The sequence below is a fragment of the Aulonocara stuartgranti genome (assembly GCF_965226115.1).
Source record: "Aulonocara stuartgranti genome assembly, chromosome: 2".
Taxonomy (NCBI): Eukaryota; Metazoa; Chordata; class Actinopteri; order Cichliformes; family Cichlidae; genus Aulonocara; species Aulonocara stuartgranti.
The window spans coordinates 28,630,124-28,644,051 of record NC_138940.1 but is presented as its reverse complement, the minus strand read 5'-3'; the positions used below and the strand labels follow the sequence as shown (position 1 = coordinate 28,644,051).

Genomic DNA, 13,928 nt, shown 5'->3' with positions numbered 1-13,928 from the left:
TATAAAAGATGCTTCAGAAAAGGTTCTTCTTGTTACATGTGGACAGATCCTTGGATACTGAGATCTAGTAAGTACAAGGATTTTATTCTAATTTAGTCAGTGCAACATCAGCAGCGGTTATAAAACCAACACTGGCAACATCTGTGATTCATGTTTAGGTTGTGAGAAGATGACGCTTTTGTCTTTTATTTCTCTGTGCCAAAGCTCCTGAGCTGTGAGCTACTTGTTGTCAAATAAAAGAAACTGGGGTAGTTTTTGTTGTGAGAAGATCATTTATAGCAAGAAGACTCCAGTGGGTTCATTTCTGCATTCGTCACAAGCACCAGGCAGGTACTCCCTCTGCCTAACTGTAACACGGACATGTGAGAACAATGTTTTGAGGACTCCTCTGATTGGAAAGACAAAGTTAAGACAGTAACAACAACATAAGATGCCCTTAAGATGACAGTTTGGTCAGGTGAAGCTTCCCACCTTTTTTCTTATAATCCAAACAGGTTTTTTTTTTTCTTAAAAAAAAAAAAAAAAAAAAAAAAAGGCCAAAAAATGTAAACATTGTTAAGAGAGACAACAAGAGAACAAAACAGCACCAGACACATACATATCAACAGAAGTAGAAAGGGGCTGAGTGAAGCAGCCGTCGAAGCCTTAGCACCAGTACTCATCCCTGCTGTCAGTCCAGCGGTGTGCAGATGAGAAGGCAATGTTGTACCAAAGTGAAGGCAGTGTTGCATTCAAGTAGGTACCAAAATATGAAACTCTTTCAGGCCTTTCAATGTCTACTGAGTTTTGCTGCTGAGATATAAGGAAGGACAGGATGAACAGTCACTTGTCATCATCCTCCACTCTCCCCCAGTCCTCCGAGTCCTCGCCCTCCACCTCTCCGTCGTCTTCCTCCACATAATCACCCCAAGTGTCATACTCGTCCCCGCCCTCGTCCTCCTCCTCATCATCCTCTGGCAGATTTCCTCCATACAGTGGCTCATCCTCCTCGTCCTCTACTATCTCCATCTCCTCCATATCGTTCTCTTCCTCATCGCCCTCTTCTTCATCTTCTTCATCGTCGTCGTCCACACCGTCCACGTCCAACCCGCACACCTCCCCATCCTCCACCTCCCCGTCCTCTCTCTCTGCCTTGGAGGAGGCAGGAGTGGGGAGAGCTTTCTCGTCAGTTCTGCCCATGAGGTAGGACCTGCCGGAGGGGACGAAGCTTGAGGTAGCAGTCTTGGTGTTGATGTAGAGACGAGGAGGAGGCGCTTGCCTCGATGAAGTCGCTTGGCTGGCCGGGGCAGAGACGGGAGCGGAAGGAGCCACTCGTCTGGTGACTGGGACGAAAGAAGGGGCGACGGGTGCATCAACAGCCCCGGGCCTCATGGAGGTCGTGTTGGGCATGTATTCACGTATCTCCCCTGGCTCTAGCGGGTCGGGCCCACAGGGGTCGTGCTCGCTGCAGGACAACTTGCCGTCCAGCTTGGAGATGAAGAGCATGCCTTCTCTGTGCTCCTTACAGTACGAGTTGGGGCACATCTCACAGAATGAAGCCGCCTCCTTGCCACATACGTCACACTGGTGCCATGGACACTCCCATCGGCCTGCAGGCAAATCAAATGTGGAATGAATACAATAAACATGCGCAAATAGTACGATTTTTGACTCACAAATAGCTAACAAAAATATAATAATTAACATTTCTCTTCAAGTTCACGTTCATCAAAACTACATTTTATTTTTGCCTTTTTTGGAGAACCTTCACCTCAGAAACCACCCAGTCACCTCTGTTTGCTCCATGCATGCTTGAGGATATTCAAACCCCCTGAGAGCTTGATGTAAAAAACGATTGGCTACACACGGCTATCATATTGTGTGCTCTCCTTAAAGTCTACTTGCCTGCAGGCCTCTTGGCCAGGTTGAGGCAGTCAGCATGATAGACCTTTGGGCAGCCCGGCTTCTTACAGGAAACTATCTGACCCCCGTCACCACAGCTGAAGCACTCATCTTCCCTCTCCTTGGTCACCTCTTGCTTGGTCTTCTTCTTCATAGTACCCTTCCGTTTTCCTTCCTTAGGTTTCATTTTCTCAGCTGCTGGCTGGTTCTATACGAGGACGAGGAACAGGAAGGTCACAAGGCAGCTCTTCTTGTAAGTGCGGTCAGAGGATCATTTAACTGAAGGTAAAGTTGTGAATAAATATAAAGTTTTACCTTTGGCCGGACACCCAGGAAACCACTACAGTTGGGTGCTCCACATTTACAGGCGGTCTTCCCATTGCCACGACACTCCAGGTTGTAGTTGAAAGTCAGCTCCTCACCTAAAGTAGTTGTTGCATTAGATCGGATGTGTAATTAAAATAATCTGGATGATCTTGTTCAATACAACCCTCCCCTCCTAAAAATGTTAAAAAAATTAAATAACCCCAAACAAAAAACAAACTATCAAACCTTTTGGGATGTCTTGTAAAGCAAACAGCCCCACTCTGGTGTCCCCATTCACAGTCCACTTCTGAGTCTCACAGTTTGGCTGGCAGCTGTGATTCATGAAGCGAGCCTGGTTGCCTTTGGGCCCCGCGTCAATGATGCGATCCTGGAGTGGAAAAAAGCGCAAATCAGTGTGGACACGTCATCCAATCTGCACTGTTAATCAAGCGTGCCGCGTTCAGGCTGCATCTGTTGGTATTTGACTCAGATACTTACTTTGTCCAGTGTAAGCATGTAGAAGTTGCAGATGTCATTCTCCTGAGCGTGCCTGATCCTGGCGCGGCATTCTTCTTCATCTATCACCTCGCCCACGTATTCACTGATAAAAGCTCCCTGGGAGAGACAAAAAGAGACGGAGAAACCGAGGAATAAGTAAAATGTGGTTACAACTAAAGCGATCAATGCTGGCTTGATTCACTTCCGACCCACCTTCCTGATGTCCGAGAAGCCACGCAAACCCCAGCCGCAGGACAGAGTCCTGAAAATCTCCACAGGTGTGTACTGGCGCTTTGTGAAAGATTGATTTTGGCATCGGTCCCCTGCCGCGCACACCTGAGGGTGACACTCGTACATCAGCATACGGTTAATGCACTCAGAGTCGATGCCGCACGGGTTCTCGTCAAGCGCCTTGCAGTTACATCGTGGAACCTCCGAGAGGTCAGCGGTGATAATCTGCACCTTCCCAATCGGCCGGTTTACCTAAGAAACAGAGACAGGGGTGAGATTTTAACAGCACTCGTCAGTTAACTGCTCTGCCATTGGCTAGATGAGCACAGATGTACAAACGGTACCCTAATGTGTCTGTATGGAGGAGGCTTCTTGTCATTCTTTCTGTCCTCCTGAAGCTGCTTCAGCTCCTTTTCTGCCTGAAGCTCTTTGAACCGCTCGGCCGCTTCGTTCAGTGCTACAAAGAGACACACGATCTTTACTATTAAACATGCACCTTACACCAAGAATCAAGATGCACTCAGCAACCTTAAGCACGCACCCTTTTTGTACACTGCATCTGCACCCTTGCCCATTTTTTCTATATTGTGAGTATCGCCCTCCATGTAGGGAAACACTCTGGCCTGGTATGTCCACACGAAATCTTTGGAGCCAAAGAACTGCACAGGGAACTCTCCCACCTCATGTTTCATCCTTAAGATGTTATTTGGGACCTCTTTGGTCAGGCAAACTTCAGCAGGCCACCACCTGAAGAGACACAGCGGGTTTCAGAAATACAAATATGGCTCCAGTAGTTGTTAGCCAGAGCCTCTGTGTGATTGCCAGTGTTGTTAACCTACCTGTAACGCCCCCACTTGACCCACAGGATGTCCTTAATACGGGGCTTCTTTCCAGCTTTGCAGTCGTTGCAGAACCAGCTACCCTGTGGCATCTCCATATTCAAGCATTCCCGATGGAAAGCAGCAGGACAGGCTTCACAGCACAGCAGACTGCCCCCTAGAAACGCAACCCATGAGTGATTAGGGAGCTTTTTTATAACACGCCATAATATGGCCTGCAACAGTCCGTAGTTATGTTTTGAACAGTGATTACAAGGTCACACGGGCCTGCAAATTTTCTTCTAAGTTGGTAAGGGAGAACAGTCCATATCCAATGTAAGCATTTGTGAGGTAAAGCCAGCAAATAAACACCAAGCTGAATATTTATCATCAGCGGTAAGCTAATTCAGTAACTGACTTATTATAGTGCCACTACAAGTGACACTAATCAGTACAAATGTAGATACTCAGGACTAAATGAGGTGAGTCGGTGTATTTAAATGAGATCAGTGGCACTAATTTAAATCAGTGTCAGAAATAAGAGCATTAAACATTAACATGTGACTTCAGCAGTCAAACTGTGTGTTTTTATAGCTGCTGGGTTTCAGAGGCAGATTTGTGAGTAGAGACAAGAAACAGAAATACATTTATAGATCCATTTGCCAAGTGGGAGCATTTAAGTGGAAAATGGGAGAGAGCATAAAAATAATTTGGAGCGCATTATGTTGAATTTAATAATAAAGCCCGGCGCTGAACAGCTGCCTTTCTTTGTGTGTGTTTTTTGTTTAACATTTGAACAGTGGAGGTCTGTTAAAAGCTCATGTTTTAATCCTGAACTCATTTTTACATATGCACACGCTACAAGACTGCGCTCACCTTCAGAGCAGACAAAGCACCAGCTAACGTTGATGTGCTCGTGGTTCTTGCAGCCTTTGCGAGGAGTGAAGTGGTTCGGACAGAGGAAGCTGTTGTTCGCCAGCACCAAGCTGCCCGCTGCCATGCAGTTGTCGTTGCCGTGATAGGCGACGGGACAGCGAACGCATCGAGCCAACCGACCTGAGAGGAAGTGAGAGGAAGCACGGCTTAATTCAGGCAAACAAAACAACACATACCATTTATGGAGCAATTTTAAAACACTTTCACTCCAAATGTTGTCCCTGGATTTGGAACATAAGACTCAGTCTTACAGGATTATTAAGAGAGATCGTAGTACAAAGCACATTGAAGGAGTCACGTCAGTCCACTGAATTAAAACTCTGCATTACATGCCAAAATCCTGCACAGTCAATATTTTATGAAGCCACTTTAAACTGCTAAAAAGCAAGGATTATGATGTACACTTGGTACTGTAGGTGAGGCTGTAAGTGTCAAAAAAATCTCAGTCTAAGTGCCTAATTTCACATGACACACGAGCAATGAATCACATACTCGAGTGTCAGCCTGTGCTTATGCAAAGACACCGAGTCATTCATAAGAAAAAGCTTAATCACAGAAACAAATCCTGATATCTCCAGGCATGAAATTCAAAGCCCTTAAATAATCCAGAGTTCAAAAGAGGCCATCAATATTCAAAGTAACAAGTGACATGCAAACAAAGACTGTGCATTTCCATTCATGAAGCCACCTTTTTATAGATGTTTACAATGACGCGCCTGTCTCGTCGAGTGTGCTCTTGACTCGGCTAGATGTTCTGAAAAGATGGTTTTTAACCGAGGAAAGAATTCTGCAATCATCCACTTCAGTCGTTCTCTTTAGTCCTCATGGTCCTTTTTTCTTGGTTGGGCAGTGCTCATAAGTGCATTCCTTCTTTTTAAGAATAAACCAAGGTGTTGTTGATGCGCTCACTGCTAAAGTTTCTGCTATTTCTGCTATGAATCCAAGACTTCCTTTACATGCATCAACACCTCTTTGGACTGGATGCAAATTTTTAATAATAAACCACGGTGAAAATGAAGGAATAACTATCAGCCAGCTGGAGATCTACTTTTAAGCACATTTTCGTGGGCTGTTTAAAAGCCACTTTAAGCTGCTCCCCTATTCACAAGGGTCTGGCCACAGCGGGTAGCTCCATGTGTGATTTGGCAAATTTGAACATCTGATGCTCTTCCTGAGCAACCACAAAATAGATTTTTGTCTCCTCCCGGGAAACAAATGACTGCAGTTACTAACCAGACTGATTCTAGTTGTTAAACATTCCTAATTTCCTAATTAAAGGTAAAACACTACACTTTAAATAAATCTTTACTGCTCTATTTTTAATTCACTGTCCTGTTAAAAAACCTCACATGTCACCTGGTTCAAGTCTTGCAAAAAACGACCCTGGTTTCAGCAAAATCTTAAAACATACTAACATAGAAGCATCTTGTGGTGTATGGTAGGCCTAACTTGGATGAGGAGAAAGTAGATGGCTGGTTGGATCAAAGCCAGCAGTGGCGCTCACCTTTAGAGCTGCAGATGTTGAGGGGATTGGTAATGTGGCAGGACAGGCACACATGCAGGGGGCAGCGGAAGCCTTTGTTGTGAGGCTGGGTGGCCGAGTAGGCCATTATACAGTCCGTGTGGTAGAATTTCCCACACAGCGGGATTATGCAGCGCTTCACCCCATCTCCGGACTTCTTACACACGAAGCACGCGTGAACGCCTGAGAGGATCATTAACAACCAGAAGAATTAAACTCAGGTATGCCGTAGCGTGCATTTTTTGTGCTTTCAGGCGTACCCACCAGCGTTGCATTCTCGACAGAGGAATTTTCCCTTCGGAGGCGCCGACAGGCCAATGCACTGTAGGTGAAAAGCTCCGTAACAGTGGCCTTCACACACCAACAGGTCTCCCGTCCTCTCACACACCTGCTCAAACACACGGAGGAAGAGGCCCGACTAATGATTTACTGCTCCCAAATACAGGGAATGCGCCACAAATCAGAAAATCTAGACTTTCTGATAGACTCCCTCTCACCTGACAGACACTCTCCTTCAAGGATGCAGCTCCTATTTTGCCTTTTACATCCACCTGTGAGGACAGACTGTCATTCCAGCTGGCCGGCAGCACCTACGGAGGTAGTTGTTAGTCAAGTGCTGCTCGTAAATGAAATACCACAGGTGGACGACCAATAACTCAGCAGCTTATCAGCACGACATACATACCTCGGCCTTGGGAGTTAGTGTTCCAGTGTTTTGTTTCTCCTCGGTGCTGCAGGCCTCCACCTCAGCCTCCTGCTTAGGGGTCTTGGATCCTTTGGGGCTTGGAGATCTGCTCTCTGGGGGCTTGGAGGCAGCAGAAGCAGCAGCAGGAGGAGAGGATGTGCTGAACATGGGCTTGTCGTTCTTCACAAATCCCAACTATCCAATATGATGAGATTTTTTTTATGATTAATTCTAGTATAATATTGTTTGGTGTTATACGAGAATCAGAGAAACCACATCACGAGGTTTTAGTACCTGTCTTTTCTTCACCAACACCTTCACCTCTGACGTAATTGCACTGTGACGTTTTTGCTCCTGTAGAACAAAAAAATACTTTCAGTGCTACTACAGAGCGCTCACAGAAAAAGCTTTTGTCCCCATCACAAACGCTCCTAGCTACCTAATGTCATCTCAGTTACCTTCTTCTTTGCAGGAGCAGCAGGCACCTCTTCTATGCTACAGTCCAGCACCTTGTGCGACAGCTTTCTCGGCCTCTTTCTTTCTTGGATTAACAATTCCGTCTCTGGAGTAAAACGATTCAGTATTGCATATTTTAAAATAGCGTCTAAGAGACAGGAAAAATAGTTGATGTTGTAAATACACCGGTTACGCTGTTAGCTTATTTACCTGGTTCAGGAGGTAGATCAGTTTCCTCTGGGGTGTCTGGGTCAAAGGGGGGCTGTGTCGTGACTGAAGCTACCGAAGGTGCTGCAGGAGAAAGCTCGTCCTGAGACGGACTCTTTTCCAACTGTGCCGGAGCCTCGGCGGGCTCGTCTGATGGAGAGGCTGGGGTAACAGTCTCTGACGTGATGCTGAGGTCGTGGAGTGCTGCAATCCCTGAAGTCTGCTGAATGTACACATTGACAACAAAGCACTGCTGAAATCCATCACATAAGAGGTTTTAAACTAACCACGGGGCAATCATTTCCGTGCACTGTGGCGGCAACATGTTCCAGCAACATGTAGCAGCCATAGCTGTTGTTTATCAAATTTGTTTCTACAATTATATCTTATTATCACTCAACCCAAAAAACCTTAAATGTCAAAACAATAGGCTGATGTATCAAGGCATAATCAGAATGATGTTATTGCCTGATTTGAAAGCAATTCACTTTATTTACTTTATTTAATTCTGGCAAAGTACAAAGAGATATGCTTTATGTCTACTGAGTGGGTAATTCTAGATGGGTCAACCGGATAAACAGAAATATCTGTCTTTTTAAAATGGGTGTGAATATACAGAAAAGCAAAAAGGCTACAGCTATACCTTATATTGTATTGTATGTGCACAATATATACAGGATGCACATTTCTTAAACATGCCTTTAAGGACAATATATGCTGTAAGCTAGAGGTTCTTAGGGACCGCTTCCAGGGAACAAAACTTTCCAAGGACCTCATAATCCTCACACCAATCCAGCTGGTTGGAGCTTAGCATCAGATGAGTATGTGAACGGGCTTAAATATTAACAGCTGGGAGTGATTTCATGACAGATTGTTTTCTATTGTCCCAGTGATAACGCGGGAGGGAGTTATGGACACAATCTGCTTGTTTTATTGGTGTAAATTGTTCCCATCTCTAAAGATTCACTTTTAAATGATACCGCACAAAATTCATGCTTTAAAGCATGAATTTTGCTTTAAAGCAGGCCCCTGTGGATATACTGCGTGGAGCCTTAGGGTGTCAACAAACTCAACACTAAAGACTGTACAGGTAGCACTTGCGTTGTATTTATAGCTTGAAAGAGGCTGCTTACTTCCATTTTTATTAAAAGGAAAATGAATCATACATTTCTTACCATTTGGGAAGATTCTGACAAGTGCTTCTTTGATCTCTTTTTTGGGGCAAATATTTGTTCGTACTCCTCGGTCGACTCCAACAGACGTTTGGTGGGTTTCCGGAGGCGTTTGTTCTCTAAATAAAAATAGGAGAATAATAAATTATGTATCATTTACTTACTGATTTTACCAGCTCTGGAGATGAAGCTCAAAAGGAGCGCTTTGTCTTACCGGCTGAGCTGCTTCCGTCGGACAAATGCGAGTCGCTCTCCGTGCACTTCTCAGCCCCCGGTTCAAGATCTGGTGATGCCATCATCTCATCAGACGCCTCACTCAGGAGTTCACCCTTCCTCTCGGCAGCCTCCTCAACCACCTGCCAGCGCTTCTTTGGAGCCAACATGGCTTCTGAGTTGTTATCGAGGTAGCTGGTGGAAGGATCGGCAGCAACAACAGGAACCGATCCAGAATCGGCCAAATCGGCATGGCCGCTAACAAACTCCCTGCCGTAAGCCATGTCGGCCAGGTCGGAGGAAAGGCCAGATATGCTAAGTTTAAGTTTGGCGGGTAATCTTTGTTTCCTACGTTGCTTTTCTGAGCTTCCAGGCGGAGTACGAACAGGAGAGTCTTCACAGTGGTTGGTGTCAGTTCCAGTGATGCCTTTAGTCCTAATCTTTGTCCTTTCCTCTGTCCTGTGGGGTATTGTGGATTTGCGTGACTTGCCATTTTCAAGTTTGACCCCATGAGTTAATCCCTCACAAGAACCATTGGGAGTGTCAACATCTGTGGAAGCAGGGATCACTAGGGGTTCCTCTTTGATTAGGGCAGGTGATGGAGGGATTGTCAGCGGTTTGCCTTCTTTTTCCCTGGTATCATGCAGGTCTTTCAGAAGCATCAGGAAAGTACTGAATTTATAATTGGAATCAGTACGAAATGCAGCAGTTTCAGAGTCACTGCTGTCCTCCTTTGCAAGAGATTTAAACTTTATTTCCTGGATATCTGGAAAGGAATCCATCGGTGACAGGGACAAGGACTGAGAAGTGGTTGTGATATCCCTGACAGTGCTTTCTGTCTTGATCTTAACAGGTTGCAAAGTGGACTCAGTCGTGACCACACACTTGGACTTAATCCATGAGCCATTACGAATTAGCTTCTTATCAAGCTTCCTTGCACGCCTTTTTGGAGAGCTGTGGTTTACAGACAGTGATACACTGCAGGAGGATTCCCGAGTAGGAGACATTTCAGTGTTCATGGAAGCATTAGTAGGTGTATTAGCAGGAGACTCATCAGCAGAGGCTTCTGCTGAGAAGTGGCTCGTGGCCACTGCATCTTTGAAATCGGTCTCTTCCTCCGCCTGCAGAGCCCTCGTCATCAGGCCACTGCTGGCAGGAAGATCCACCGAGGTCTTTTCACTTTCAACACAGCTGTCCAACCTCTGGCCAGAATTTGTGTTTTTTGATGTCCTTTTGTTTTTTAAGCTGCTAAATGAGTCTGCACCCCGGCTCACTTTTTCTGTACTCTTTTTAGCCTTTGTTGAACTTTTTTCTCTTTGGACCTCTATACTGTGTACTGGAGACAGCGCTGTGCGTTTCGGTCGATGCAGCATTGGAACTGAATCCAGGTCAGCATAAGGCGAGTCCTTCGGCTCTTCTTTCAGTGCACGCGGTGCTGTGTGAAGCTGGCCTGTGGAGGATTCCTTTGATCCACTAACTATATGACCAAATATGTCTGACAGACACTTCTTTTTCTTCTTCTGAGCTTTATTGTTATTGCCTTGATTTGTAGAGTTTTTGATGAGATGGTGCTCGTTTCCATTGGAGGCTGTAGAAGATGCTGGAGGTTCACTGGAGTCCACAGAGACAGACGGGCTCTTGTGTCCCTTCTCATTAGGGAGCGGGCTGGGTATACGTTCATCTCCTTTGACCGACACTGACAGCACAGTTTCACTTTTCCTTTGCCGACCCGGGAGCAGATACTCAGCTTCTGCTACACTGACTTTCCACGCAGTCAGCAAACTTTTGGGTATCTGCAGAGAAGTAATATAGTTACTGAAATATTGTTCACAGTGAGCAAACAAAAGATTTTCAAAGATTCACTTCACAAATTATACCGTATACTTGTAGTCTTTCTCCTTCTGCTTCCCTCGCCGCCTGAGAACAGGAAGGTCTTCAAACTGATGGCCTCCTTCAAAAGGTAGAATAACGTTCCCTGGGACCCAGGAAGACTCTATAATCTCGCCAATCGTTTCCAAGAAATACATCCGGCAAGGACGAGGACTGGGAACTGGATCAAAATGTTTTTTTAAAAAGAAGAAAGAGCAGTGTGAACTTTGACATACACTACAATGCCGTCAACAAACTATCAACAAAACAGTCAAGTTGTATGAAACGGATTTCTGTCAAATAATCAGTATTTACATCAAATCTCACCTTTCATCTTAGTGTGAATCCCCTGGTCCAGGTCGCTTGTGACCTGACAGGGCCACCACGGCCGTCTGTTGAATTTTGCCCACACCAAATCCCCTTCCAAGTATTTCACTGCAGGAAGAGGCCTTTTCTTTGGGCTGTTGGACTAATCATTACAAGAAAAACACAATAATAAGTGATACAGAAAAAAAATAATGCTGCATGTATCAAATCAAAATTCTTGTCACGTATAATGACAAGAATAGATGATATCCGCTTTTGAATTCTAATGGTGATGACAAAACATCACATTGATTGCTTTGCTGGCCTCAGATTTGAACTGTTTTCTACTCTTTTGGGTCAAATTTTAAAGCTTGGAAGATGGCGTACGTGCATATTGGTGGCTCAGGGTAGTTAAGCTATGCTTGATTATAACATAGCCACATAAACTTGTGTGGATTTGGTTGTACAGAAGTTGCAAAGTTTGTATCTCAAGAGTTTTATACTCACATTAGAGTTGGTGCCACCTGGTGAGATAAGTCCTGGGTCAACAGGGGAGAGAAGTTCACCATCACTGTCAGATTCCTCACCCAAACTCCACCCATCTCTCATGGAGATGTCTGGCAGCGCGCTGGGGCTTAGTGTAGGGTTGAGCTCAGATATAGTTTTGGACATTAGATTAAAGACTGTAGGTTTGTATGTTCTTTTATCCACCCCTGAGTCGCATGTGGTCTTACACTCTGTAACAGTTCGATCCTGACTCGGCTGTGGGGAGTGGCCAAAAGGCGCGAGTTCCTCGCCGCTGTCCCCCTCCTCATCGTCCCCCTTTACATCGCTGCTGTCAAATAGTGTGGACTCAAAATGCAGGCATCCGTTTGGAATGGGGGAACAGCGCTCGAAGCTGTCAGGACTGTGTAGGAAGAAACCATTTCTGCTCATGTCCGGCAGAGTCCCAACAGGCTCCATGTCATTGTTGCCTGGAGAAGGAGGCAACTGGACAGTTGGCGCCTCAAACTCATCATCGTCGTCGTCGCTAATTGGGCTTGCACAGAGCAAGTTGTTCCGAGGATGAAGGTCCCTTTCTGGGTCAGGTTTGTTGATCGCAGTGTTCAGGTCGTAGGGCCTCCTCAAAGAACTGTAGCTTTTAGATCGGTTAGTCTGATTGTACCCTAGTAAAGCGGGTTGTTTGAGGCTGGAGGATGGCAGCTGCACAGTTGATGACTGGTCTGATCCTCGCTTCACAATGCCACATTGGTTTCCATAGGAAGTGCTCACAGGGCCATTGTGGGGCCTCAGCTCTGGCGGGCCTGAGCCAAACACTGAGCCTACCCTAAGACCCGGTCTGTATGACTGCTTCATGTTGTCATGCCTACATCCTGTCAAATGAAACACAGGCAGGGTTAGACAAGGTAAACGTGCCATAGAAGTTTCTCTCTAAATACACTCCTGTGTGCTTATAGAGATGTGTAAACAAAGTGGCTTGTACAGTGATAAATATCAGAAGCATATCCATGAAGGTCCAGCCATGGCCAGTGCGCGCGTACACACACATACACAGGCACCCACACACACACACACGCCGATAAGCCGACATTGCATGGCCTCCATTCTAGAGGCCAGTCGTACGGCACAAGACAAAACACAGAAAACAACCGTGCTCACACACTTCATTCACAAACTATTAGAAAATAACAGCGCTTTGTCTGCTAAATGTGGGTCACCCCGGCGATCGCTGACTTGTACAGTCAATGGAGGAGCGCTGAAGCTGTAGTAGAGGAGGTGACACTGAGCCATCACAGAAACAGTCAGTGGCTCACACAAACAAGCTACAGCCGCACACCGACATAGGAAGCTACTATTAACTCACGAAAAAAAGGTCTGATCGGCACTACAAGTTCACCGCACTATCAACACGTGGAAAAAAAGGCGAAAAACCCACCGTTTGGAGGTCGGTCATCGCGAAGCCAGCAGCTGCTCTTTGATAATGTGGCACCAGGCGAGTGTTTCTCTCGGTTTGTGAAAGCAGATCTCCACAATCCCAGCTGCAGCAGCACTAGTAGTAGGCCAAGGCACGGCTCTCATTCTCGCTTCATCAGCGTCGGCCCTCTTAAAAAAATGTCACCTTAAATAAAAAATAACAGCCGACTGCTCCATTACGCCGCAACGTCTTCAGTGAGCCACAACCGGTCCTGTAACAGCCACAGCAGTTTATTTACTACATGGTTATTATTATTATTTTTTGCCTGCTTGTCGATGTGCCCCTGGTTATGTTAAAACAAGCCCAGGCTGTGTGTTGGTGAGCAGTAACCAATCCGCAATGCTACCCAACCCCCCGTCTGTAGAGGGCCGTGACACTCACCCTCCGCGTGCACGCGTGCACACACTGGCGAGCACGGACGCACGACAAACACGCACGCTCGCACGCGTGCACACCCAGGTGAAGTTTGCAGTAGTTATTGGTATGTAGTAATCGTAAATGAAGGCAACGGATTTCTAAGTAGTTTGTCCCGTTTCTGCTGTAACCCCCCTCCACCTTCAGTCCTATTGTTTAACTTTCCTAGTTGATGCAGGCCTGTGTGCGGGTGTGTGTGCCTGTGTGTGTGTAGGAGGAGAAAGATCGACCATATAGGAAAGAAGAAAAAAAAGACTGCACACCGATAATAACCACACGGCCTTTCCGGTCAAATCACACTCTCCGCGCGCCATGTTGGCTCTCCACGGAGCGCTGACATGAGGAAACAGGCCGCCAGGCGCTCAGGAAAGCACGATCGAGAGTTGAGGCATTGAGCATATGAACAGGTTTCTTTCTTTTGGTTTCCTGTGATTAAAAA

At 45.9% G+C, this 13,928-nt stretch overlaps 1 protein-coding gene across 1 annotated transcript; it reads right to left on the bottom strand.

The window, feature by feature from the left end:
* Positions 1-63: 63 nt before the first annotated feature.
* On the bottom strand, positions 64-13,450 carry nsd1a (nuclear receptor binding SET domain protein 1a). The gene is made up of 23 exons (XM_082558275.1): positions 13,037-13,450; positions 11,608-12,473; positions 11,122-11,263; positions 10,803-10,975; positions 8,927-10,718; positions 8,716-8,831; positions 7,544-7,760; positions 7,336-7,439; positions 7,172-7,231; positions 6,878-7,072; positions 6,690-6,782; positions 6,457-6,580; positions 6,175-6,375; positions 4,611-4,790; positions 3,756-3,912; positions 3,458-3,663; positions 3,261-3,373; positions 2,899-3,168; positions 2,686-2,802; positions 2,434-2,575; positions 2,197-2,303; positions 1,885-2,089; positions 64-1,589 (listed from the first exon to the last, which is right to left on the bottom strand). Exons 2-23 carry the CDS (start codon positions 12,454-12,456, stop codon positions 823-825), a joined length of 6,330 nt encoding a protein of 2,109 aa, XP_082414401.1. The 5' UTR covers positions 12,457-12,473; positions 13,037-13,450; the 3' UTR covers positions 64-822.
* Between the last annotated feature and the right edge of the window lie 478 nt (positions 13,451-13,928).